At 41.6% G+C, this 25,514-nt stretch overlaps 2 protein-coding genes across 2 annotated transcripts; one reads left to right on the forward strand and one right to left on the reverse strand.

Moving 5' to 3' along the window:
- The first annotated feature begins 334 nt into the window (after positions 1-334).
- Positions 335-9,087, forward strand: cngb3.1 (cyclic nucleotide gated channel subunit beta 3, tandem duplicate 1). Its single transcript, XM_085362139.1, has 18 exons — positions 335-430; positions 718-862; positions 1,470-1,536; positions 2,958-3,109; positions 3,210-3,509; positions 3,592-3,800; positions 3,882-3,932; positions 5,054-5,140; positions 5,233-5,297; positions 5,371-5,493; positions 6,799-6,940; positions 7,028-7,187; positions 7,646-7,743; positions 7,934-8,017; positions 8,164-8,282; positions 8,517-8,669; positions 8,825-8,957; positions 9,067-9,087. The coding sequence occupies exons 1-18, from the start codon at positions 335-337 to the stop codon at positions 9,085-9,087; spliced, it is 2,205 nt and encodes a 734-aa protein (XP_085218265.1).
- Positions 9,088-9,863: 776 nt separating this feature from the next.
- On the reverse strand, positions 9,864-24,844 carry nsmaf (neutral sphingomyelinase (N-SMase) activation associated factor). Its single transcript, XM_085361943.1, has 31 exons — positions 24,753-24,844; positions 22,108-22,194; positions 21,138-21,216; positions 20,785-20,846; positions 20,437-20,473; positions 19,514-19,564; positions 19,079-19,150; positions 18,929-18,976; positions 18,539-18,591; positions 18,236-18,365; positions 18,043-18,114; positions 17,835-17,943; positions 17,013-17,189; positions 16,812-16,891; positions 16,641-16,731; positions 16,176-16,239; positions 14,855-14,906; positions 14,644-14,764; positions 14,425-14,556; positions 14,296-14,338; positions 14,042-14,208; positions 13,514-13,625; positions 13,164-13,222; positions 12,911-12,978; positions 12,749-12,816; positions 12,539-12,662; positions 12,008-12,091; positions 11,647-11,797; positions 11,240-11,342; positions 11,045-11,154; positions 9,864-10,489 (listed from the first exon to the last, which is right to left on the reverse strand). The coding sequence occupies exons 1-31, from the start codon at positions 24,788-24,790 to the stop codon at positions 10,395-10,397; spliced, it is 2,739 nt and encodes a 912-aa protein (XP_085218069.1). The 5' UTR covers positions 24,791-24,844; the 3' UTR covers positions 9,864-10,394.
- Positions 24,845-25,514: the final 670 nt, after the last annotated feature.

Raw genomic sequence — 25,514 nt, forward strand, 5'->3', positions numbered from 1 at the left:
TATATAAATTCGCTAACATATTAAAAAAATAGCACTGGTGCTTTTTGGTAAAAGTCTTCTTTCTGGGCTGTGCTCACAACTCCAGGAGACCCATTATTTCTGCTGGCAGTGATTGTCGGCTCAGCTCGTTGAGCTGCTGTTGGCTCCTGGAGAAAGGGGAGTGCCTAGAGGGACTTACTGATTCCTAGAATTTTATTTGCTTCAGTCTGCTGTTCAGGTTTGAGGTAAAGACTCCACAACAAGCAGTTCAGGTACTCTTTCAAAGACCTAACATCTAAAAAAAAGAAGTTTGCAGAAGAAGCAGTGGAAAGGTCAGACTCTTTTCTGTCTGGCCATGTTCAGCAGGTTAAAGAAGCTGATCGGGGCTCCTGAGCCTCGTCCTGCCCAGGCTGCTGCCGCTCCGCCTTCTGCCCCGGCTCCACCGGCTACGGTAAGAGCTTAAATCTCCCTTTATTTTAATTTGACAAACACTGTGTTCATCCAGTGGACACACCATTCAAATTAAACATTAATCAGGTTCATTGGCTTCTCCAAGCTTGTCAGACTGAGTTGTATTAAAATACACAACAGGAGGTGAAAGCCTCTGAGGCAGCTTGACACTAATATGGACAGGAGCTGTCACTGGTTCTTCAAAACATAGGCTCAGGTTGATACTACACTGGCAGGCTAATCACTGCTATTTGTTCTCTTCCCTCTGCCTGTGTTTTAAATTTACAGCAAGAAACGCCGCCAGAAAAGAAAGAAGAAAAAGAAGATCAGCCCACGAAAGAGGAGGAAAAGAAAGAAGAAGAAAAGAAAGAGGAGGAAAAGAAAGAGGAGGAAAAGAAAAAGGAGGAGAAGAAAGAAGAAGAGCCAAAAACAGGTGAGATGCGTGTTTATCTGAGCTGAGTTCCACATTCAGTTACATTGTTATTAGGGTGATGGTCAAGTGGTTTGAAGGGAATGTTTTTTGGTCAGTATGTACCATCGTCCACAGATGTGAGAGGTGTTGGTTCGCTCTGTTATATGTCACACTCTCTGGCCTTGCTGTAGATTCACTAAATGTGTCTTTTAGTGGATTGTTAGACTGTCCATCTGCTCCCTGTTTCTCTGTGAATCACAGACAAAGGGATTGGTGTCATCTGGCTGATCCTGTATCACAAACAGTGAGCACTGTCTTGGGAAAGTTTAGGTTCCCACTGCTGTACTAAAGTAAGCAATAAGAAACAGCCTTCCTTCATGCTGTGGTGATCTTTTCCTCGTGTACCAGTGGTTTAAAATACGAACAGCATCCCTCGGGATATGTAAGAATAGAGGGCTGAATGTCAAATAAGCATGCGGTGCATGATGCTGCTCTGGTTGTTGAACTTTGCACTTGAATTGTTTTTTAAATATCTTTCTACAGTATAGAATCTGAAGGTTTTCAGTGGGGGTTCTGTAACAGTCATAGAAATGAAAAGCTAAAGAATGATGTTATATTTTTCTTCCAGCTCCTGCGCAGGCACCTGCTGCTCCCGCTCCCACTGCTGCTCCTGCCAATCCAGAGGACATTGAAGGGTAAGAATTCATCATGCTTGTACTCCTTTTTCGGCTTATTTAAGGGCATTAGCAATTATTACGTTATTAGTTTTGTAATTACAGCCATTTTTATACATAACCCTCCATCATTAGAATCACAAATGTAATTGGACAATTGACTGGCAAGCAGTTTCATGGCCAGATGAGCTCAGCTCCATTATTTCGTGACAAATTGAGCAGATCAAATATCTAGAGTTAATTAATTAAGTGTTGAGCTTGTATTTGGTAGCTGAACCAGAATGATAGGAAGTGAAAAGTATGGAGAAAGAAAGAAGCAACTCATGTACGGCTAGCAGTGGAACTGGGCTGCTAGTGTTTATTTGCGATGAGGCTGCTGATAGAAGTAGCAGGATGAAGTGTTCAGAGCTATACTCTCTGCACAAATGGATGATGACCCACAGCACACTGCAAAAGACACCCAAGAGCTTCTCAAGGTAAAGAAATGAGCTATTCTTCAACTCCCAAGTGAGTCCCCTGATCTCAACCCAAGCATGCTTTTCAGTTCTTAAATACAAACCTGAATACAGAGAGAGACACAAACAAGCAACAGCTGCCGTAAAAGCAACTCAAGGGCAAAAACAAGGTATTTGACGACATCCAGACCAGTCTTAGAAACAAAACTATTTTAAAATTATGGTTAACTGATTACTTCTAAGCATCTGAAAATGGGAGACTATAGAAAAAATTTGCTGCAACTCCTAAACAGTTAGTGTAATACTTTTGTTAAACCCCCTGAATTACAGATGAAAGTAAATCAAACACATCCTGAGTGTTTTAAAGCTGGTTTCATTCTCCAAACACCCTCTAACATCATGTGCGTGTCTGTTAGTATTCACAGCAACCAGTTGCCTACATTTGAGGCATTTAGGGGCATCTGTAGAACAACCCAGTTTACGCTGTCCCTGTACGGGCACTGCACCAGGACACGTTAACTGTACTAAGAATAACTTGGCTCTCCTTTAGCTCTGCTGTTTTCATGAACTCTGAGCCGCTTGAGGACAAGAATAGTTACAGGTATATCTAACAGGTATCTAACAGTAAGGACTGATGACTCCACAAAGTCCCCACCCCCTCCCCAATGAGAGAGGTCTCTGGAGACCTTCAACACTTACTTTTCAAGATGTGATAACACTGTGACTTGCAGCATGTGACACATAAAGGAGGAAAGAAGATTAGGAGCTTATAGTGGTATTTGTGACTGAGATTGATCTGCCTGTGTTCTCATGCAAGCTGGAGTTGCTTCAATAGAATTTTAAGGGAATGTTGAGGAAATATATTAATGTCATAGAAATGTAACAAATGCCTGTTTAACAAGTGGAAAAGCAGCGCTGCTGTCGTCTCTCCCGGTGTCTACCTAAAGCTATGAGTTGCGTGTTTTATTCTAATTTATCTGTTTTTAGTGAAGAAGCGCCTCCTCCACCTGTTGTCTACTCCCGCTACACAGACGACACCATCCGATTTTTAGCCAAGAAGTTAAAAGAACGCACAGAGATACTCAAAGAGAAGGCCATAGACCCTTACGCCACATCTCCAGAAGTCACACCACCTGTCAGTAAGTGTGGTCAAAAACAAGCCAGCATGCTTAGAGAGAAAAACAACAACATGCAAACTAATGTCTTAAGTCATCGTATGCTTCTTTTTTTGCCTTTTAGCACCTATTCTGAGAAAGGATGACTACATCCGACTGAAGGAAGAGGAGCGCATAGCCAAGGAAGAAGCAGAAAAGAAGAAGGCGGAGGAAGCGGCCAAAAAGGCAGAAGAGAAGAAGAAAAAAGATGAGGAGAAAAGGTTGGAGGCCGAGAAGAAAGCCGAGGAGGAGAGACTGGCAGAGGAGGCCAAGAAGAAAGAAAGGATCCTCCCACAAATCAGCTGCTCCTGCTTTGACGTCCTCTTCCATCCAGTGGAGGAAAAAATGGATGTCATCTTGGGGACCACCATTGATCCTTTCACAGGTAAGCATCACACCTAAGCTCAATGAATTTTTTGTATTTGCCTTTAAATACTTGACAGACATTTCTGTCATTCTCTCTCCAGATCGTCGGTACATTTCCTGGTTGAGCTTCGTGGCATTGGCGTACAATTACAACGTCTGGTTTTGCTCCGCCAGGCTGGCTTTCCCTTACCACAGTGAAACTGCCAACCGCTACTGGATATTCCTCGACATTCTTAGCGACATTGTAAATATAATAGACATCATTGTTTGGCAGCCTCGCCTTCAGTTTGTCAAAGCTGGAGACATCATTGTAAGTCACAAACCACTCAGTCACATGTACCTGATAACATTTTAATAGTCTAATTGACTTTCGCACTTCTGTTGCTTGCAGAAAGACAGAGCTTTGACTAAGCTACATTATCGAAAATCACATCAATTTAAGGTGAGAACATGTGTCCAGTGGTGTAAAGTAACTAAATACATTTACTTAAGTACTCCAGTTAAGTACAGTTTTGTTCAACAACTGAAAAATAACACAATTAACATAATGTCAGGAATTGTGGTACTTGCTTATTTCAGCAAGATAAAGCCAAACTACACATATTCCAAATCCAAGACTCCATAAATGAGTGCCTTAATGTCCAAAACAACAAGCACTGGCACTGGCATGAAATGAGCATATATTAGAAATAAATAAATAAAATCCTATTTATTAAATGGTTTGAATTAAATTAAACACTTTATAACACTAAAGGCGACTAAAGATGTATTATTTGGTATTACGTTGTAATTAAATGTACCTACAAATATTGACAGGTAGGCACACTAGAACAAGAAAGTTAAAACTAAAGTGTTTGCAGGAAATAAAGAAATGATTGTAGTTTAAGTAAATATAAGTACTGCATAAGCAGTTTTAAGTTGTGTCCAATTTCATGGTAAGTTTTCAGAAAACGTTTTTTCTACATCATACAAACGCTGTAGTTTTTGGGGCGTGGGTCGTATTATAGAGTGGATTAATCTTACCTTTTTACATCTTTATTCAATATTCATTATGTTGCTGTGCACGATCGATGTTCTGTTTTTCACGTGTCCTTTTATCTTACTAATATATGTGTGATAAAGACTGTAAAGTGCTCTTGCAATGTAAGAATGGGAAATGTTGTTTGTTTTTCTGCAATATTACTAAGAAATTACATAATACATAAAAATAACTTACAGAATATTTTATGTCTCCTTTCCAGTAAAATACCTGAAGTCATGCAAAACTTTCTTAAAATGACTCACCAGTACTTACACTTACTTACAATCTAGTTATTTCATTGTTTTCTCTACTCTCTCTTTTTTGCAGACCGTATTATAAAGTGGTACAACATTAAATATATAGATATGGATAGATGGATAGATGGTGACACTGCATTTGTTTTTTATCCACATTTTTGCAGTTAGAAGTTTGCATTGTTATATTTATATTTTTACTGAACCAGTTTTTATTCTTCTTTCATATCTGTGAGCTTTGCAGCAAAATCCAAAGTTTAACAAATGTTTGTATTCTGTTCCGTGTAGACTGATATAATCAGCATCCTCCCCTTCGACCTGCTCTGCCTGTACTTTGAATTCTCCTCGTTTTACCGACTGAACCGCTTCATCAGGGTAGGCAGGAGGATGCTAACTTCTTTTTATTGTACTTTTTTTCCATTACATTTTCTGATAAGTTCCTTTACTTTTCCCCCTGTGTGTTTTAGATTGGTTCCTTCTTTGAGTTCAGTGATCGACTTGAGAGTGTCATGGCCAAAGCTTACATCTGGAGGTGACTGCTCGTGAATCGCATGGTGTCACTGTTTTGTAGCTTTAGCGTCACCATTTCTGTCTTTCTGACACAGAGTTGCCCGCACCACAGGCTACCTGCTCTTCATGCTTCACCTCAACGCCTGTGCTTACTACGTCGCCTCAGTGCACCAGGGTCTTGCCACAACTACATGGGTGTATGACGGGAATGGCACAGCGTATGTACACCAGTTTGGGACCTAAAGTTCTACACTGTACTCTGGAGTTCACCGTGGAACTGAAACATGTCATTTCAAAAGAAAATATTTCATTTTTCCTTTTAATGAAACAATTTAAAACTCAGAGAGAGATGTGTATAAATAATCTCAAACAACAAAAAGCAGAAAGCAGGGGTTCTCTATTTAAAGGAAAGCTTAACAAGGCCAAGTCAAGCTGTGTCTATGTAGCGATGTTGTGACACGGTGAAACAAAAGTTTCATCATTACCAAGAATATTATAACTTGGTGTTTCCAAAACCAAATCTATTTCATTATTTAATGACACATATGCACATGTTTTTTGCTTGCTGGTATGCAGTATGCAGATGAAGATGATTATTTACCGTGCTGCGTGTGCTTGGGGAGATCAGCAGCGCCCTCTGTTGTATCCTAACGTGCACAGCATGCTCCGTGATTTTTGTAAGAGTACCTCCTGAACAAAGACCAGCTCTGCTTTATCCTTTTTTTTAAATATTAATTAAGAATTGTGTTTTGGCATTCATCTTAGCTGGGAGCTACAAATCTAAATAATGTCCATTAATTAACTGCAGATTGATTAAACTCTCTGATATTAATAATTATTTTCAGCGTTATGCAAATCAAATGCGGCGCTCCTGAGGACGTTTAACCATACTGATGCTGACAGAGTGACTTGCTCTTGACTTTTTGTTCACTGAGTGACGTCGGCTGACTTACACAGAGTCCTGACTGACATCGCTCACTTTTGAATTCAGTTTAAAGAACTCGTATTGTTCTGTTTTAATACTCCTGTATTTAAAAATGTTTATATTTTATGTTCATCTGTGGTAACGCCGTTCTTTAACCCTTTCATGCATAGTGGTCACTACAGTGGACACAGCTATTCAAAGGCTGTTTTCTTGTATTGGTGTCAGTGTTGATGGTATACTTGCACATAAACATTGGACACTGATGTGTCACTACATACTCTGCCACCCACTGGTCAGCCAGTTGTCCACCTTAGTGGACACGTAAAAAACTACATGTTTAAAAAAAATGAAGTTCAAAAATATTTTTTTCATACCTAAAGATGAATAAAAATACTTGTGAAAACAATCCTGATTGAAGTTGTTATAATTCATGCATGAAAGGGTTAAAGTTCTTGGCCTGTCTCTTAGGACCATGTTAGAGCTTTACACAGCATAAAGGCGTACCATGCTCCTGTTGATCCCAGTAAACTAAAAGATTTACGACATGCCGTCTGTAGCTGTGGATAACTCCTGTCTTCTCACTCCTGTCCCTGCGCAGGTACCTGCGTTGCTACTACTTTGCAGTTCGCAGTCTGATCAACATCGGGGGTTTACCGGAACCTGTAACCACCTTTGAGATTTCCTTTCAGATGGCTAACTTCTTTATTGGTGTCTTTGTGTTCTCGAGTTTGATCGGACAGGTAGGAGGATATTCTTCAATGTTAATATTCCACCTGTTAATATCTATGACTTCTCTGTGACACTTTACATTTCTGCCTTTCTTTCAGATGAGAGATGTCATAGGAGCAGCTACAGCAGCTCAGACATACTTCCGGGCGTCAATGGACGGATGTGTTTCCTACATGAACACCTATACGATCCCCAAGCTAGTCCAGAACAGAGTCCGCACCTGGTACAACTACACCTGGGCAGCTCAGGGAATGCTGGGTGAGAAATGTATACCTCTCAGTTGTGTCCTCACCGGAAGAAGCTGATGAGTTTAAATGGGGAACAGGGAATATTCATCCACACAAATACATTTCTATATAAAAACAAACAAACAAAAGAAAACGAGTCGTGGCCACTGATCCTGGTTCTGCTGGAGATTTCTTCCTGTTAAAAGGAAGCTTTTACTTCCCACTGTCACCAAGGGCTTGCTCATAGGGTGTTTGATTGTTAAGAATTTTCTCTGTATTATTGTGAGGTTTTTACCTTACAATATAAAGCATCTTGAGACAGCAGCTGTTATGATTTGGTGCTATATAACAAAATGCAGCTGAAATGAATTGACGTTACAGCTGAGGTAATGAAAAAGATTCAAGCATGACTAATAATGAGCCGCAAAAATGCACAGACTAAAAATCTGGAATGTGCTCACATGGAATCACACTGTCTGTCCTTCTCAGATGAGTCCGAGCTCCTGGACAAGATGCCTCTGGTGATGAGAATTGCCATTGCTGTGGACATCAACCTTGCCACATTCCAGAAGATTGCATTGTTCCAGGTGAGGCTGCTTAAGCTTCAGCGCTCTAGTACCATAGAAAGTGTATTAGAGAAAGGGCGTGTGAGTGGACGGATAATGAACTGTAGTGAAGTGTAATGAAGTTATGCTGGCTGCTTTCAGAGATGAGTAAAGCAAAGCAGAGCTTCTGTGATTCAGTGAAAGTCAGTACTCACTACACTCTGTCCTTCAGGGCTGTGACCAGCAGATGTTAGTGGACATGTTACTGAGGCTCAAGTCAATCATTTATCTACCCGGAGACTTTGTTGTGAAGAAGGTTGGTGCATACATATGTGTATACATGTCTGTAGGTAACGACACGGCTACAAAGTAGCAAGCAACATATTTCTGAACTGTGCTGATCATCATGAAGCAACAAGGTGACCTGAGCTGAGTGTCACTGCGCTGATCTGTCCTCTGCAGGGTGACATCGGTAAAGAGATGTACATCATCAAAAGTGGAGCGGTGCAGGTGGTGGGAGGACCCGACAACAGCATTGTGTTTGTGACGCTGAAGGCCGGCTCCGTGTTTGGGGAAATCAGGCAAGTCTGCAGCATCAGGAAGGACAGCTGATGCTGTGAAACCTTTGTTACGATGATGTCACGTTAACTTTGGGTGGAGATAATCTAAGAAGAAAAAAAAAAAAATCCTAGCAGTTTTTATCACGTCTTTAATGCTGCTTTTGTGAAGTTGTGTACATTGCGCAGTGGTTGTGTTGCTTTATTTTGGCCATAGTAGTAGGCCATATTGTTTTTTGTCTGCTTATCCAACCACAGTTTACTGCAGTCTGCTAAAGATGGAGGAAACAGGCGCACAGCCAATGTAAAAGCTCACGGCTTCGCTAACCTTTTTGTGCTGGAGAAGAAAGACCTGTTTGATATCCTCGTCCACTACCCGGAGTCTGAGAAGGTGCTGGCCAGGAAGGGCAGGTGAGCCGCTTATTAGTGCTTCAGGAACCGTATTTTCATTCAAATTTAAAAGTATCATATACCCTCCAAACCTCCATCCAAATCATTACGTTAAATGAAATTTAAATATGCATCCTTTTAAGAAATATGTGGTGTTTTTTTTTGTCACTGTGAAGGAAACTAGTCAAAGCCAAAGGAGCTGTACCTGCTAAAGGTAATGAGGAGAAGCAGAAAGGACTGGCTCTGTTTGGACCAAAGCCACCAACGCCCAAGCTACTCAGAGCTTTTGCAAATATGAAAAAACTCAAGGTAAACGTGATGTGGGGAAGCGTGTTCTGCTGTAGGCTGTTTAAAAGCACTGATGGCTAAAGTATTTGTGATGTTGGGTCCTGTCATCACTTTGTCTTCTTGTCCACAGAAAATGGAAGAGACGAAATAGGAAGTGGATGTGGAGTGTTATTGAGAGTGTCTTCTACTTTTCCATTGCTACCAAAAGACCCATAATGGAACCGGTCTACAGCGACCAGAAGAGCTGTTGTGATTCAGAGGTTTATGTGACCTGATACTCTTCAGTTCAAACGTCTGCTGGAAGCAGCAAAGTGCTATGATTGGAAAGCACTAATAATCTCCCCCACACTCTTTGCAGATTCATCAATATACACAGAACCGTCTGTAACAGGAGAGGACAACTGTTTGAAATTTGTGTCATGCAAATGATCGACTTTATATATTAAAAAAAGAAAAAGGCAAAAATTATCCTCAGTTTCATTATTAGGTGTTCAGGGTGATGCGAAGCTCTTCCATCCCTGACTGGAATTCTCTCTGTGCAAAGAGCACAACCTAGTGGCTGAGTGACCTTTAAACTGTTAACTGAGCTGCTGGACTTTTAGTCTATTTGAATTTTGACCAAGAGGTGTAACCAAGAGTATCAAATATCAATATAGAAATGGTTCTGTTTGTTACTGGGTAGTCTGGGTTTAGCCCCAGTGTTTGTTGGATGTCCAAACATCACTGACACTGTAAATAACCAAAATACCTCTGATATATTGATTAAAGTTGTCTTTCCTCTTGACATGAAATCCAAAAGCATGAGCATTTACTAAACTTTTACTTTTTTTTGTTGTGGAAATATTGCAAAATACAGGATGATCCGTAGGAGACGTTTTAGAGGCAACCATGATTTATTAATAAAACCTGAGCACCATAAAGCTCTGACAGACACTGTAAATCCACTGCAAAATTAAAATTCACATAAAGCTACTGAAACATGATTGCTTATTTAAAAACAAGGTACAATCCATCCACCAACTACACCTGCTTTATCCTTTAGGGAGCTGTGGAGGGAGGTTAGGAAGAGATTAGCTACGTGATGTTTAACAGTTAATAAATTTAGGCAAAGTCCACATGTATGTATGTATGCATGTATAACAGGCTAAAAACTGAAGTGAAAAATCAGGCACGTACACTTCTGCTTCCGTCTCTCATGCACGAAACTGTAAGTAGACATTTTCTCCCAAGATGCAGACATCAATGAAAACTAAGACGACCGCGTGTGGCCTGTTGCTTGGTTTTGGATTAAAAACAGTTCAGCGCCAACTCCTCTGAGATGCTGCACATTTAGAGTATGTTTTCAGCATGTCTCAAGTCCTTTGTGAGTCTCTTTCAAAGGCAGTCAGCAGGATACTTGGCCTGTGTTGTCCAGGATATTGCACTGGGAGTCTTTATCTCCCCAACAGAGACGGAACTTTAACTCTGGAGCTTCCAGAAGATCATCTGTCGGTCCTCTCCACCTGTGATCACTGTGGTGCACAGCTCACTCATCCACATGGCTGTGACAGCACCTGTGTGTACATGGATTTATGTATAATATTCCTTAGCTTATATTGTTATTAATTGATACATTTATTATAACGCATGTACATTTTAAGGTTTTACTACATTAGTGGCACAAACATATTAGCCAAATTAGCATCCAGTGACATCTTCTGAATCAAATATTACAGATTTAGTGGAAATTAGTGAACTGTGTGTTTTTTATTCTGTGCAAGTTTCACAGAAATCTGACCAATACTTTAGAGACAGGGGTGTCAAACATAAGGCCCGGGGGCCAGAATCGACCAGCAAAGGCTCCAATCCGGCCCACCATTTTCTGTTATTTACTAACAACTTTATGTTATGATTCAGGGTCATTCAGGACAATGAATTAGCAGAAGTTCCTGGTAAATTTGTCTATTCATTCCTGCCAATTCGTTCAACTGGCAGTAAATAAAATCACAAATGTAGCAGATTTTCTTTCCTTCTTGTTGCTGGTTTTACAGCCAATAAACAAAGCAGCAGCAGAAGTTTGAAAACGGGGGTAAAAACTCCACCCAATGATTACTGAAGATGAGCTCTACCTGAGTGTGCAGGGATCCTCTTGGTAACTGTGTTGGTAAGAAGGTCCCACAGGAGGAGGTCACCAGACTGGCCACCACACAGCACCCAGTTTCCATCCCAGCAGAAACACCTGCACACACAAACATGCTGCTAAATGCTTTGAACATAGCACAAAGAAACAAGTGAAATACAAAGTTCTGGATTGCTAGGAAAACCTCTGCTCCTCTTCAGCTTTCACAGAGGAGATCACCATTCCCGTCTGGACGTCGATAACCTTCATGCAGGAGTCGGCTCCAACGCTGAGAACGTGTCGGCTATCTGAGAATGCAAAAGTGGTATAATCACACACATGTCTTTGGATAATACATATGAGTCTGGGAGTTGTAATTTCTCAACAGAAATTCTTCCTGCTCAGCAGTAAAGGGTTGTTTGATTCACACAGAAGAATCAAGCAGCCAACAGCCGCTTCAAAGAAAGCTGAAGAAGTGCTCTCCACATGCACTTTAACTGTACTGAGACAAACATTAAGCTTAAGGGAATTATTTACTCAACGCTTCCACGAGCAGATCTGAATTTTATGTTTAACATTTTAGGTGATCAAAAGTTCCACGTTCACACAAACCAGGACTGAAGTCCGTCTGGTGGATGGTCCCACTGTGGCAGTGGATCTGCTGCAGAGTCCTTTGGCTGCTGTGGTCCCAGATGGTGACGGCCCCATCTTTACATCCAGACACCAGCAAAGTCCCAGCTGGGTTCAGACTGACTGTGTTCACCTGAATTTGAATGTTAGAGAGCAAACATGTTTTTATTACGTATGTTTTTAACGCTGCTAAAATGTCTCAGTGTTTGACAAATATGAACATTTTATTTGTCAGAGTCTTTCCAACAATAACACATGCACACAGCGTTACTATGATGCATTTAAATCCACATGAAGTTTGTAAGATCTTGATGAAACCTGTGGCTGCGGTTTTGTCACTCACCCCAGCATCATGTTCCAACTCACCCAGCAAATTAAACTGGGATCTCTTGTGAGTGGAAAAGCTGTCAGAGTTGCATTCCCACACCTGTGAAGGTCACACAGAAAACAACGCTAAAGGTTCATCCTCTCTCTGACATGGAGTCCTTAGTCTTCCTCAGTCTGCTGGCACTGAAACAAGCCGGCTTCTTTTCAGAACGAGCACCCAGGTTTAGCTTCATGCAGCCTGACCAGGCCGGACTCTCAGCTGTCATCACAGCACGAGTGCGAGCTACGATGCAATAACAGTATTCTCATTCCTGTCCAGGGAAAGCTTTCAGGATATCATTTTACCGTTTGTGTGAGTCTGATGTGTCTACGATGTTGCCTCCTTATTTATTAGTAAAGGGACCTCGTGTGTTATTCATCATGTGATGTACTGTCCAATCTGGTCCATATGACAAATACTGCATAGCTCTCTCCCTTCAGTAAATTCATTAGTCCAGCACTGTAACATGTCCCATGTCTGAAAAGGGTTATAGAGACAATACTTTACCTTAACAGTGGAATCCCAGGATGCTGTGTAGAGTTTGTCCTCAAACCAGCACATTTTACTGACAGCGTCATCGTGACCCATCAGCGTATCCTGCCGCCTGCCATACGGGACGGAGTAGAAATACCTGAGAGAGAGGAGCGTGCAGGTCAGCGAGAAGCCGTCAAAACTCTCTGAAAACCACGTTAAATATAATGAATAAACAGTCCGTACACATTGTTGTCCCACGAAGAGCACACCACCGTTTTACTGTCCGCCAGTATCAAACACGATGACAAGGCCTGAAAAACAGTCGAGCGGTTTACTGTTTACAGAGAAATGGAACAGATTGCTAGAAGAGATCCGAGGAAGGAGATGCTGAACGGGCGAGCGTACCATGTTAGAGAACGACATGCTTCTCTGGAACTCCTTCAGCTCTTTGGAAAACATTTTAAGTGTCGAGTCTGTAATAAAGAGCGAGAGGCGTCAGCGTGAAACACGTCTCCACTGACAGAACGGAGCAAACCGTAATTCATCCTTCTCTTAATCCTTTTAGCTCAACGGCTTTTTAATTAAAGAGAAAACAAAATGAGTTTCCAAGTAGATCTGAGTAGTCTACATTTCTTCTCAGTCTAGACATTTTCCAAACCTTTAGATGTGGAGAAAACAGCCGATCCACCTCGAGACACAGCAATGCCTGTCACAGCTCTGCACATACAGCAGAAACAAAGTTACTTAAAAAACATAAATATACACGTATATAAAAAAACACATGAAATGAAGAATTTGTTTAGAATAACACAGCAGTCTGTTATTGAAGGAAGTAGTCCTGAAACTAGTATTAAGTTTCTGAAGGGGTGTGGAGCTCCTGCAGCTGCCTGCTACCTGCTTTCTTTGAATTCACTTCCTCATTTTTGAGGCAGGGCTTTCACTTTTGCTGTATGTGGTTACATTTGTACTCTGCTGTAACTGCAGCCCACCGAGCAGCTCCTGACTCACTCTTTATGGATCTTGTGGCTGGAAACGGGCTTCAGACTTTCCATGTTTGCCCAGGCCAACCTCCTGCTCTCCTCGGTGAGATCTTCGAAAGACGAGTCCTCGCCCTGAGAGGCTGCAAAACAACACAGGGATCCGGCCTACATGTTAACTTATTATGGTTATGAAAAACATTTTATATATCAAAACACATTAAAATGCAGTTAATATAGCTGAAAGTGCATAAATGAAACTTTTTTTCTTCAGTAAAACCAGAAAAAAAAAAAAAAAAAAAAACAGGAGTAAATTAATAATTCATCGTTTTGTGACTCTTTTTAATCTTGAGTTTGTGTTGATTGGCTTCACTCACTGAGACATGCACCATCCTCCCAGAGAGGAGTAGTGAAGCACATAACTGTGTGGGCTTTAGAAACACTGCTCAGCTCTCACAGCTGCCGTTGCATCGTGTTATTAGCTACTTAAGCCTGAACAATGAAAGAAAGCTCTGCAGCTGCAGGGCTCTCACACACTTCCCGTGCTGTGCGGTGTTACCTGGAGATAGCTCAGCGTCGGGTGAGTTGATGCTCGAGCTTCGCGTAATGTTCTGAAACCTCGGGGTGATCCTCTGAGGGTGAGGGCTGGTGAACAGCTGTTTGGGCGTCTGGCCAAACTCCAGGATCTGTGTCAGCATGGCGATTCTCTGATCGGTGTCCTCAATGCTTGCCAAACAGACAGAGGGGAAACGTTAGGCCAACGAGGCGGGATGAGCATTTGGAAATATTCTCGTTGGATTTTCTTTTCTGTACCTGTCACAGTCGATCCCGCCCTCATAGGTCAGTGGGTGAAACACTTAGAAAGGAAAACGATGAGATGAATATTAATCGTTGGCATGTTTTCGTGCCTCTTGTACTGAGAGTAGCTGTTGGTCATGTTACCGTTGTGAGCCGCCACAGCTTCACTGCCCCTCTGCTTGAAGCCAAACACCAAGTCAATCCACTCATGAAGGTGTTCGGACACATACTGACTCTCCAGGGCGGCTTTGTGCTTTTGAAGAAAATCACTGGAATCTGGAGGAAGAAACAGCAACCCTTACTTCCTCACGTGACTCCTAATATTACAGAGACACACAGACAGCCGGTCGACAGGAAGTTCACCTGTGGCCCACGGCGGAAGAACGACATCACCAACTAAACTTCCGTTCTGCCGTCTGCCCAAATCCAGACTCAGTCTGTTTTCCAGGAAGCTGGGGTCTGTCCCATAAAACTCTGGGATCAACTGCAAACATACGAGGAAAAGCAACATGTCAAGAAAGACATTCCTCGACAGAAACAGCATCAACACCAGATAATAGACGAATAGCTTTACCTCCTTGAAGTCAGTAGCTCCCTCCAAGCAGTTTTTCCACGTCTCACCTATGCTGTAAGAAACCACAACACGTCACCAAACACGTCTTCAAAGTGTGAAATACAACATTCACATCTTCACCAGAAAACACTGTACGTGTTCAAACTTGTTTCCACAGTATTCACAAACTGCAAACTCTGCTTGCATGCTGTTCCTGTACAACAGTGCATGTAAATGTGAGCATGAATGACTGTTTCTCTCTGTTTGCCCTGTGATAGGCTGGACACCTATCCAGGATCCATTCCTCCCACATGATTAAACTGGATCAGTGTGCACAGATAAATGTACATCTATGTGTCAAACTTCTTTGATTAGCACTATTTTAGTCAGAGTTAGGATGAGCTTAACTTCTCAGCTCTGTTTACATTTACCTGCTAGTATAAAGTAGCTTGTAGGTAAACCTGCACCAATGTCAGCTGGTAATTCTCAGTGTTGTTCTCACATGAAATAAATGTTTTGTACATCGTCCCTTAGAAATGCATAAATAATTATTAATGAGGAAAAAGTAATTGCCCCATAAATCTAATAACTGGTTACCACGTTTGGCAACAAGAACAGCAATCAAGCTTTTGTGACAACTGGCAACGAGTCTTTCACTGTGGAGGAACTTCGGTTTGCTCTTCTTTGCAGAATTGTTTTAATTCAGCCACATTTGAGGGTTTTTGAGCATGAAGGTCACGCTGAGCATCTCGATCAATGTGAGCCATTCAGAGGGGGACTTGTTGGTGTGTTTCAGATCATAACCCAAGTGCTCTTGAGCTTCGGAGCACAAACTGATGACTGGACATTCTCCTTCAGTTTCTGGTAGAGAGCTGAAGTCATGGTTACAGCAAATCACTGTACCACCACCGTGTCTGACTGTTGCCACGGTGTTGTCTTTATGAAATGCTGTGTTAGTTTTAGATCAGATGTAATGAGACTCAAACCTTTCAAAAAGAGTTAAGCTTTTGTCTTGGAGATAATCACAATGTTATTTGTCAAAAAACAAACAAAGAAACAAAAATAAACCCCTCTAAACCTGTGTCCTTGATCCAACACAGCTGATTTAAATGGCTAAACGACCTCCTCAACACGTTCTCCAGAAGGCCTGGTAATGAACTAATCATTTGATTCAGGTGTGTTGACCCAGGGTGAGATCTAAAACCTGCAGGACACCGGCCCTCGAGGCCTGGAGTTTGACACCCTGATCTAAAACATGCAAGTATGACAAAGAAATCAGCCAGTGGGCAAATTTCTGTACTTTACCATTATAACGTTTAAAACAACGGGGGAAATAATTTACCTATTGAACATTCGGTCAGCGTGGTCATAGCGGCCATTCTGGAGACACAGCATGTGCTCTGGAGCTGCAGTTAGAGGACAGCAAATGAATTTAAAAGATCAGAAATCATTATATCATTACTGTTACTTCAAAAAGCATTAGCAAATATAATCAGGAGAACAGAATTATGTGTCGCCAAAATGTCAGTGTGCAGTTTCTGAAGGCCGTGAGTCACAATGTGAGTCACAGTTACTGTGACAATTTTGCATTTGACTGATCTTTAAACTTCTGCTTGACTCGCACAAGCATCATCAAGATGAAGACTGAAAGTGTTGTGCTGTGCTTTTAACTGTAGTGTTATATTTGACTGTTGTGTCACCTAGGTGACCAGCAGGCTAAACCTCAGAGTTATAAAACATACAAAAATAACATCTGTTGGTTCCACACGTCCTGTAGATGATAAGTAATGTTAACTGTGTGACATACCAACTCTGACCAGGTAAAAAAGGACGTAGCCTGGAGATGAGTAATGGCTGCCGTACATGAAGCTAGGTTCGGGCATGCCTCTGTATCGAGCCTGTGGAGAAGAGGGGAGCTCTGTGGTTAATAAGGAACTTGTCAGCAAAAACAAACAGTACGATCAGGCAGTCGTCTCACCAGGAGCCTGTCCAGTCGCTCTTTGTTCAGGGCTCCCACAGGTTTGCTCAAGTCTCTGAATGTGGCAGCATTTGTCATGTCTGAGAAACAAAGCGAAGTACCGACAGTGAGAAACTACAGCATCTTTACAAAGATGCAAGACCCAAAATCTCAGCCACCATCACTCTGACAGGAGAAAGCGGCAAAGGTCTGCGGACCCACCTAACCGCGGGCTGGTGTAGTCAGCGATGACCCATGGGAAGACTGGGTACTGCGAGAGGTCGTTGCAGCTGCGGTCAGCCAGGTTGTTGAGGTGGAGGAGATACTGGTAGTTGCTGAGATGACCACGCTGCCACTGCAACATGTAGCTCTCTGCTGTGTGCTCTATCGCGTGGTTTTCTAAGCGAGAAAGGCGAAAACAGCACAGGTATGTGGTTCCGTTAATCACCGAGAATGAAGCATCAGCGGCACTGCTTTATAAAGACAACAGCAGTTTTACATATGTTGCTTCTGCGTCACACAGAAACCAGGTTTACTTGCAGCTCTGTATTGAAGATTTTCAGAAGTAACGTGTCTGTCTTGGACAAACTCCACTTGGTTTAGATTTATTGGGTTCACAATACGGACGAGAATTAATACGAGTTTAACAATTCTAAATCCTTATCCATTCTCATTGGCTCTGCTTTGAGAGTCACCCCCATCTCAGTGCAGCGTATCAAAGACATTCGTGCAAATTAATTGCATGTTGTGTGGTCAATTTTTTGTGCATGTATGAGTCCCGCACACCAACAAATCCGTATCCTAATGGGTACACATTCGATCTTTCTTAGGATTTAGGTATGAACACAAAACAAAAGAAGAAAAAGATCCTAAAGAGATTTTAAAGCAATTTGTTGTGTATTCTTGACAGAAACAGCTCAGGAGTACAGCACATGTGTGAAAACAGCACCCAGAGGCCACAAATTCAGGCTTTTAGAGCAAAATATATTTTAAAGAAGTGATAAAATAAATCAGACATTTATTAATAGGCTTGTATCGTCTCACCCAGGAAAGTTGCGATGTAGTAGTAGACTTCATCTCTGTCGGTCGTGCTGTAAAACTTCAGGTATATGTCTGAACAGAAGTCATTCTCAGAACAGAATACCTCCAGACCCTGAGCAGGGAGACCGAACACATGAACCCATGAGATCATCCAAATAAACTGCAGTAAAGAAAGATACTAAAGCTACCTTTAGTAGCACTTGCGACTCACCAGGGGTCTAAGACCAAGCCGTCTTTTGTAGATTCTCCTGACGTTGTGCAGCTTTATCTGAATCACATTTTCCTGAAGGGAGAGGACGTGCACACCAATTACAATTCATTTGTTTGGGAAACATTACTGGTGTTCAGCATCTGAACACACAGCCACACCAACACCATTCCCACTGCCTGCTTTGTCATCTCACCGGATAGCCATTGAGAGGCTGGAAGTAGAGGTTTTTATCTGTTACGCAGACATGGCCTGGATTGCACACCAGAGGCATGACCATCTCCACTGCACACTCCATGTGAGGGTTTTCAGCAACACTCTGAAAGCTTCACAGCACATTAAAACCACAGTCCTGTCTGGCTGCACGCTCTAGTACATCTAAACCTTATTTAATAATCACTATATTAAGTTTAAGTCACGCATAACACAAACCCAATGAGGCTTAAAAATAAAGTTAGGAAAAAGCATATAAAGACTCATCTGATTGACATCTACATACCAGTTTTTGTCAAACGATGACCTCGCCATTCGGGATTGTAGATTGGCAGCAATCTAGAAATAAAGGAAATGTGGGTTTGGTCTTTGGTTACGCAATGGTTACTTACAATTTTAAACTAATTAAAGGTCATAAAGAGGAAGGAGTAAGAGGGGACAAATACAGGAAGTGCAACAGACTTTCACTGTTTCATTGCATTTGTTTTTCATCGTTTCCTCATCTTCAGGGTTTTGAGGAATGGTCTACAAATGGGAGATGGACCACACTGTTGTGGCATGAAGCCACTACAAATTGGACCTTTATTTAGATTTTATGATGTGGATTTTTGTCAGTGTGTGAAGTGGGGCATTGCTTTCGAGGCTTACTGTGGACTGAGAGTAATGATTGACTTACCATTGCAGTCTGGTCTCCAAGTTTTTCCAGACAGGAGGCCCTGTGGAGCTGCAAAATTTAACAGATTTTAAAGGGAATGAAAGCAGCTCACACCGCGCACGTGACACAAAACTCCCCCCCACAGTATTTTGTTTTGTACCAGCGACATACCTGAAGTAACGTCTGGACAACATCCTCTGTTTTACTGCAGAATTCTAACTGAAAGGTCAGCGTCTTTTCTTCCTGTGATCAGACAAGTTTATTCAAAAACAAAAGAAAGTTTCTTGTGAATAAAATGACACACTGGTTTTATGATCTTGTCCTAAAAATGTACTTCAGTGTTTTTAGACAATCATTCCAGAATTTTACACTGGTCATTATATAGCATAGTGTTCAAATGGATCCAACAAATGCACATGAGTCCAGAGGCTGTGATCTTTGGGCTCTGACTCATCGTAAGAAAGTTTTACCTTCCGTTTTCACCCTTTCATAATAAAAGAAAAAGCCAGCAGCAGTTATTGTGAGACAGTGACATTCCAGATTTTAAGCACAAACAAGTCTCTGAATACACAACAGAAGACACTCATGCTGAGCTGACTCACCCACCCTTTCATTTCTGTAAGGCGCAATAACGTTGCTTTCTTTGATGTATATCACCTGAAAACGAAAGAGTGGATTTACTTAGGCTTCGTTCACACTGCAGGTCTTGAAGCGCAATTCCGATTTTTTGATCAAATCCGTTTTTGTCGTCTGCTTGTTCACACTACAAATAAAATATGACAGCAAACGTGCTCTAGTGTGAACGCTCAAAGCGGCCCGCATGCGCAAAAGAAGACGTCACACACAACGCGCTCTGTTTAGACCCAGAGCAACAGTATTGTTTGAATGACGGCCCTTAATATAAAGACTTCGGACTTTACGTTTCCCAATTTTTGCTTGAAGTTATTTTATATTTACATAATAATGTAAATAACCTAATAATGATCCTTATTGCTGTTTTAGAGAGGAGCGGTGCTTCAAAGGATAGTTGCAGATTTCTGTCAGAATCTGCAGATTATACAGTACAAATAAAATGTTCACGCTGTCTTCCCAACAGTTTGACTAACATCTACACTGGATGGCCAGGAAGCGTTCGCGATGTCTTCGCCGGCACTGATAATTGGTGTCTGTCTTGTGTCAGTGACGTAAAAGACGGATTTAACGCGACATGACCATTCAAACAGCAGTCGCTTCTAAAACATCGGATATATATCGGATTCAGAACCACATAGGAAAGTGACCCAGATCGGATTTGTGCCGTTCACACTGGCATACCATGTTCGGATATGGGTCGCATAGGGTCAAACAAAAACGGATTTGATGCGCTTTCGCCTGCAGTGTGAACGTAGCCTTAGACAAAAAAGACAGGATGAAAGTAAAGAGGATCAACCTGAACAATCAAATACCATATATTACAGAGAAAAAGCTGCGAGGGCTGGTGCCTCTCTGAAGAACAATATGTTTACAAAAGTAATAACTCCATAACTCACCTGCTTGGAGAGAATAGATATGGCTGATGGTCCGGGTCTGTGAGCACATGCACAAATCAGATAGTAAATAATAAGAATTATGACATCAAAACTATAATTACTTTTAAGATTAATAAAACAGAATAATCACCATTAGCATGTGCCGCATCCAAAGTAGTAGTGCACACGTTTTTATTTTTCAAAAAAAATCACATGAAGCCCAATCATTTGCAGATGCTACTTACAAAACTGCTTTTCAAGTACAGCTGGGCTACATTTGCACTCCAAGTAAACAAACCGGTTTGTCAAACTGAGTAAAGATGAGCATGTGACTTGCACATGCAACGCCAAAGATATTACTGTGCTCACTTGTTAAAAGAATTCTTCTCTTCCTCCACAAACTCAATCTTCTTGCAATCTCGCAGAGGAATCTGAAAGCAGAGTGAGCAGTTATGATTAAAGACGCAACTACAAAATCCATGATTCATAGATTTTGTACACAAAAAACAAACAATGTACAATACAAGGCTGTCTCCATTATATCCAGCCTGCCTACATAATGGTAACTGTATCTCCCAGCAAAGATAAGACAGGCCTGTGACACCAATGTATATTTTTTAATGTTAAAATTCACAATTTTAAATTTAGCTAGCAGCATTACCACAATGTTTATTGGTTGTAGTTTTATTTTTGTTTTTTTAAAGAATGTTATAAAAACAAACCTTTATAATTGGTTCTGCAAGCTCCTCTGGATCAAATATGATCGATTTGGAACAAATCTTGAATGAACCTCTGATTTTTCTGGAAAGAAAAAAGCTGATGTTAGCTTGTTAAGTAATAGCTAGCCCCACCCCCCAAAAAACAAACAAACAAAACAACACACAAAAACCTGGCAAAACAAACAAGAGTAAATATTTTGCACAAAAAAGTCAATAGACATTTATAAAACTAAAAAAAAAAAATCTTGAAATGTTAGGAGAAATATGCTAATTACAGGCTAGCAACCTCTATCAATTTTCCTTCCCAGGTTTCCCCCCCCCCCCCCCAATCGGCCGTGTTTTGGGGGGGGGGGGGACAAAACCGGAAATGAATTCAAACAACAGATTACTTTTTCTTTGAATTGATGGGTCTCAAGGCTAATGTTACAGAGCAGAGCTACAGTGTAAAGTCGTCCCACATGGCAATAAACGTTTAGCCTAAACAACAGAATTTGACTCACATCCAGCCTAGAGCCAGCGTTAGCCCCACAGCTCGATCACATATTTGCCAAATATAAACCAAATGAAAACAGCTACATGGCACAAATGTTGTCCAAATGGCCTGAAGGACAGAAATCTTCAAAATGAGACAAAGAAAGCAAAGGTGGTGTTTTGTGTATTTACTGTTCACTCCTTTTTCAGTAGGTAGGTAACAGGACATGATTATCACTGAAAAGTTCACAATGTTTGATCAAAAAAAAAGGTTTACACAAGCCTTCATCACAGAACTAAATGGTGTTTGAACAGTTGTTCCTCAGAAGGCAGAGCAACTACCATCAACCTAGAGCTGGGCGATAGAACGATAACGATATGTATCCTCCTTTAGAGGAAAGTGAAGGCACGGTTTGTACTCAAGCTTATAAAGTACTTCCATGGTGCAGCGATTTAAGGTGTTAGATGCTGATGAAGCGTTGCCTTTAATTATCCAACTTACCTCTGCTTTTTTAAAGTGCTTGTCACATGGTACGCGGTGTGCTGTTCAAAATAATATTCCTCCAAATCCAGCAGCAAGAGGGAAAACCTGGAAAGGAGCAAACAGCTGCTTGAGAAAACATCAGAGCAATGGTGGGGTTAGACTGGTGGGGTCAAATCACCAGATTTTTAAAAAAAGTACTGTATTAATAAATTAACAATAAACAACACATTATTAATGTACATAAAGGGGAAAATGTGGCTCTTTAACACATAAGTGTGACTCCAGGCAATGATGCATCCTGCTGAAAACTTTCTTTGGTGCACTTTTTAAACATTTAGAATCTTAGAATCAGCAAGTTTCTGCAGATTCTGGTCAGTGCTGATGCATCATGTTATGATTGCGTTCTGTCAGGATTACACACATTAAATAATCTAAGAAAATGTAAATAAAGTCACTTTGTAGGCTAGAATTGTGACCACTAAAAGAGAGAGAGCCTCATAGTTGATTATTCAGCTGTGAGCAATGTTGCAGCTTAAGTGTGTAATATTTCTGCTTACTGCTGCACTGACAATCAATACATTAAACCACTGTGAGCAGTAATGTGGATTTAGAAACCGTGGCATGCACTTCCTTTGCTCAACTTGCATTAACATGTTTAAAAGTATTGAAAGGAGTTAACTGCTGACATATTTAAGAAGCTACTTCATGCCAGAGCAATGTTTTAGCGCGCATATATATATATATATATTTTTTTTTTTCTTCCAACTGATATTTCACAACAAATCCAATAAAGACATTTCAAAAACATCAGCTTGGTAATTGGACCTACAGGAACTAGAAACAGTCCGGTGCAGCTCACAGTCTTCTACATACGCAGCTTTAACAAACCCGACAAAGGGTATTGAAAGGTTTTATGTGGAACTGCTGCTTGTTGAAAGCAAAAGTTATCAGATTAGGCAGAAGGATGTGTCACTAAAAAAGGAAGTGATTTGCTTAAATTCAGTGGCCACTTTGTTAGGTACACCTGTTTATTGCTCGTTAACACAAATGTCTAATTAACAAATCCCATTTCAGCAATTTGGTGGACGAGGACATGGTCACGACTATCTGCTCAAGTTCAAACTGAGCATCGCAATGGGAGAAAAAGAGCGACTTTGAGTGCTGCATGATTGTTGGTGCCAAATGACCTCATTTACTCTCCTGGCATCTGCCCCAATCTAGAAACATCTGCAGGGTTTGCAGATAATGGTCTGAAAGCGACAAACTATCCAGTGAGCAGCAGTTGTCTGGCTGATAATGCCTAGTTGATGCCAGATGTCAGGGGAGAATGGTCAGACTGCTCTGAAGGCAACAATAATGCAAATGACTGCTCATTACAACCAAGGTGTGCAGAAGAGCATCTCTGAACACACAGCACGCCACACCTTGAAGCAGAAGACCACACTGGGTGCCACTCCTGTCAACTAAGAACAGGAAACTGAGGCTACAATTTACACAAGAGCTGCAAACTCTCCATGCATGGATGAATGCTTGTATGAATAGTTTAGTCTGCTGGTGGTGGTGCAATGGTTTAGGGCACAGGTGTCGAACTCCAGGCCTCGAGGGCCGGTGTCCTGCAGGTTTTAGATGTGTCCTTGAACCAACACAGCTGATTGAAATGCCTAAATGACCTCAACATGTCTTGAAGTTCTCCAGAGACTGGTAATGAAATAATCATTTGATTCAGGTGTGATGACCCAGGGTGAGATCTAAAACCTGCAGGACACCGGCCCTCGAGGCCTGGAGTTCGACACCCCTGGTTTAGGGGGATATTTCCTTGGCACACTTTGGTCTCCTTAGTGTCACTGAACATGATTTAAATTGCCACATCCTACCTGACTTTTAAGTACAGAAGAATGCTTTCTATGTTAACCAGACTGTTAGAAGAAAGCTTATTTTTGATGAAATTGGATCCTGACTGATGTAATTGTTTGTATTCATCTCCCTGACCGAACATAACACATTAGAAGCAGAGGCCTGTGGTAGCTTGAGGTCCAAAACTCCAGTATCAGACAGGCTCTAATGAGTCACCAGTGCGTACAAAGCACTTCTTCACACTCGCTGAAGAAACTGTTCATCCTGTATTGTTCAGAGGTGACCTCATCCTTTTCCTGCCCAGCATGCTGAGTATCAAAGTGCACTGTGGAAATTCAATGCCCTGCTCTAGACTGAAACGATCTCCTGCGTGGTCCCAAAGCTTTTAAGAGCTCACTCTGGTGGTCAGTTTGAAGCATAGATCATGTGCTAAGGTCTGCCGCTTCCATTAGGAGGCTCAGAATTGGAATTGCTGGAAAAAGCAGCTGCTTTAGTTTAAAGCTCTGTCACAGTCTTTTATATCCTCCACACTCTCACTTAAGCGTCATTTTGTTGTACTGCCCTCTAGACACGGGACCTTCTGGGTAAAAGTAACCGGTCTGCACCGCAGACCAGAGCCCACTTCAATAATCAGACCGCATCCCCCAGCTGACAGTGGAGCTCTGCCTCATTAGCTAAGCAGCCCTGCCTCACGCTGCAATGACACGCGGCCACAGTCGGGGAAAAACAGCCCGCTGCTGCCGCTCAGCTCCCAACAAAACCACGCAGGGAAATAACCACCCGCTAACAGAAGGTGGAAGAACACCAACCTTTCTTTAGTTCGTTCCTGCGCCAGAAAAAACGCCATGACCGCACAGCATCCTCTTCAGAAACTGAATACCGACAAGCCACAACAGCCCGAGCTTTGTAAACACGGAAACTTGGTGGAAACCACGTGACCCACTCCAAGACAGACGGTGAGCGGTGTGCACAGAGCAGCGGAGAGAGACGTCACTCTGCTGGCACGTTCAAGGACCAACACTGCGTCTGCATCAGTGCCCTATAAATAAAAATGAATATGTTTGTTTTGTCGGTACAAATATTTTGTCATTTTAACCACAAACAGAGTAATTTAACTTTCACTGCTATAATAGTGGGAGTTTTGATGTTTGTTTTTTTTTAATCAGAAAACCAAGAAACAAATGCACTTGAAAATTGGTTAAAAGTTAAATTAGTGGATTACACAAAACCGCTAAAAAAAGAGCACAGCACATCACCAGAGACTGTCATCATCCAGGTCACACCCTCAAACCAAAACAATCAACATACAGCATGCACCGTCTTTCCTGCCGCAATCAGACCGATTGCAAAATAAGGACAAAGTAAGACACACACAAAATAGAATTTATCCCAAATCCAAAAGGACAGACTAAATAAACAATAGTATCTTATCAGTGTACATGTGGTGGTACACTTGCTGTGTGTGGGACACACAGACAGCGCAGTGAACCATCTTCCCACGCATAGACGATCTCGGTGTGCCTGCGTCTTGACGCGTCATGTGTGGTGACAGTGAGGGAAGTTTCCGATCC

This window comes from Diplotaxodon limnothrissa, linkage group LG9, assembly GCF_057381915.1.
Source record: "Diplotaxodon limnothrissa isolate DT_005_m linkage group LG9, D_limnothrissa_male_GT1.1, whole genome shotgun sequence".
Taxonomy (NCBI): domain Eukaryota; kingdom Metazoa; phylum Chordata; class Actinopteri; order Cichliformes; family Cichlidae; genus Diplotaxodon; species Diplotaxodon limnothrissa.

Excerpts from the sequence above, each read along its gene's own strand:
- nsmaf (XM_085361943.1), bottom strand. The coding sequence starts at position 24,790 with ATGGCGTTTTTTCTGGCGCAGGAACGAACTAAAGAAAG. Across the intron at positions 20,847-21,137 it reads TTGCAGAACCAATTATAAAG|ATTCCTCTGCGAGATTGCAA; the intron begins GTTTGTTTTTAT and ends CTCTGCTTTCAG. Across the intron at positions 20,474-20,784 it reads GAGAAGAATTCTTTTAACAA|ACCCGGACCATCAGCCATAT; the intron begins GTGAGCACAGTA and ends ATGTGCTCACAG.
- cngb3.1 (XM_085362139.1), top strand. The coding sequence starts at position 335 with ATGTTCAGCAGGTTAAAGAAGCTGATCGGGGCTCCTGAGCCTCGTCCT. Across the intron at positions 7,744-7,933 it reads AGAAGATTGCATTGTTCCAG|GGCTGTGACCAGCAGATGTT; the intron begins GTGAGGCTGCTT and ends TCTGTCCTTCAG. Across the intron at positions 8,018-8,163 it reads GAGACTTTGTTGTGAAGAAG|GGTGACATCGGTAAAGAGAT; the intron begins GTTGGTGCATAC and ends TGTCCTCTGCAG.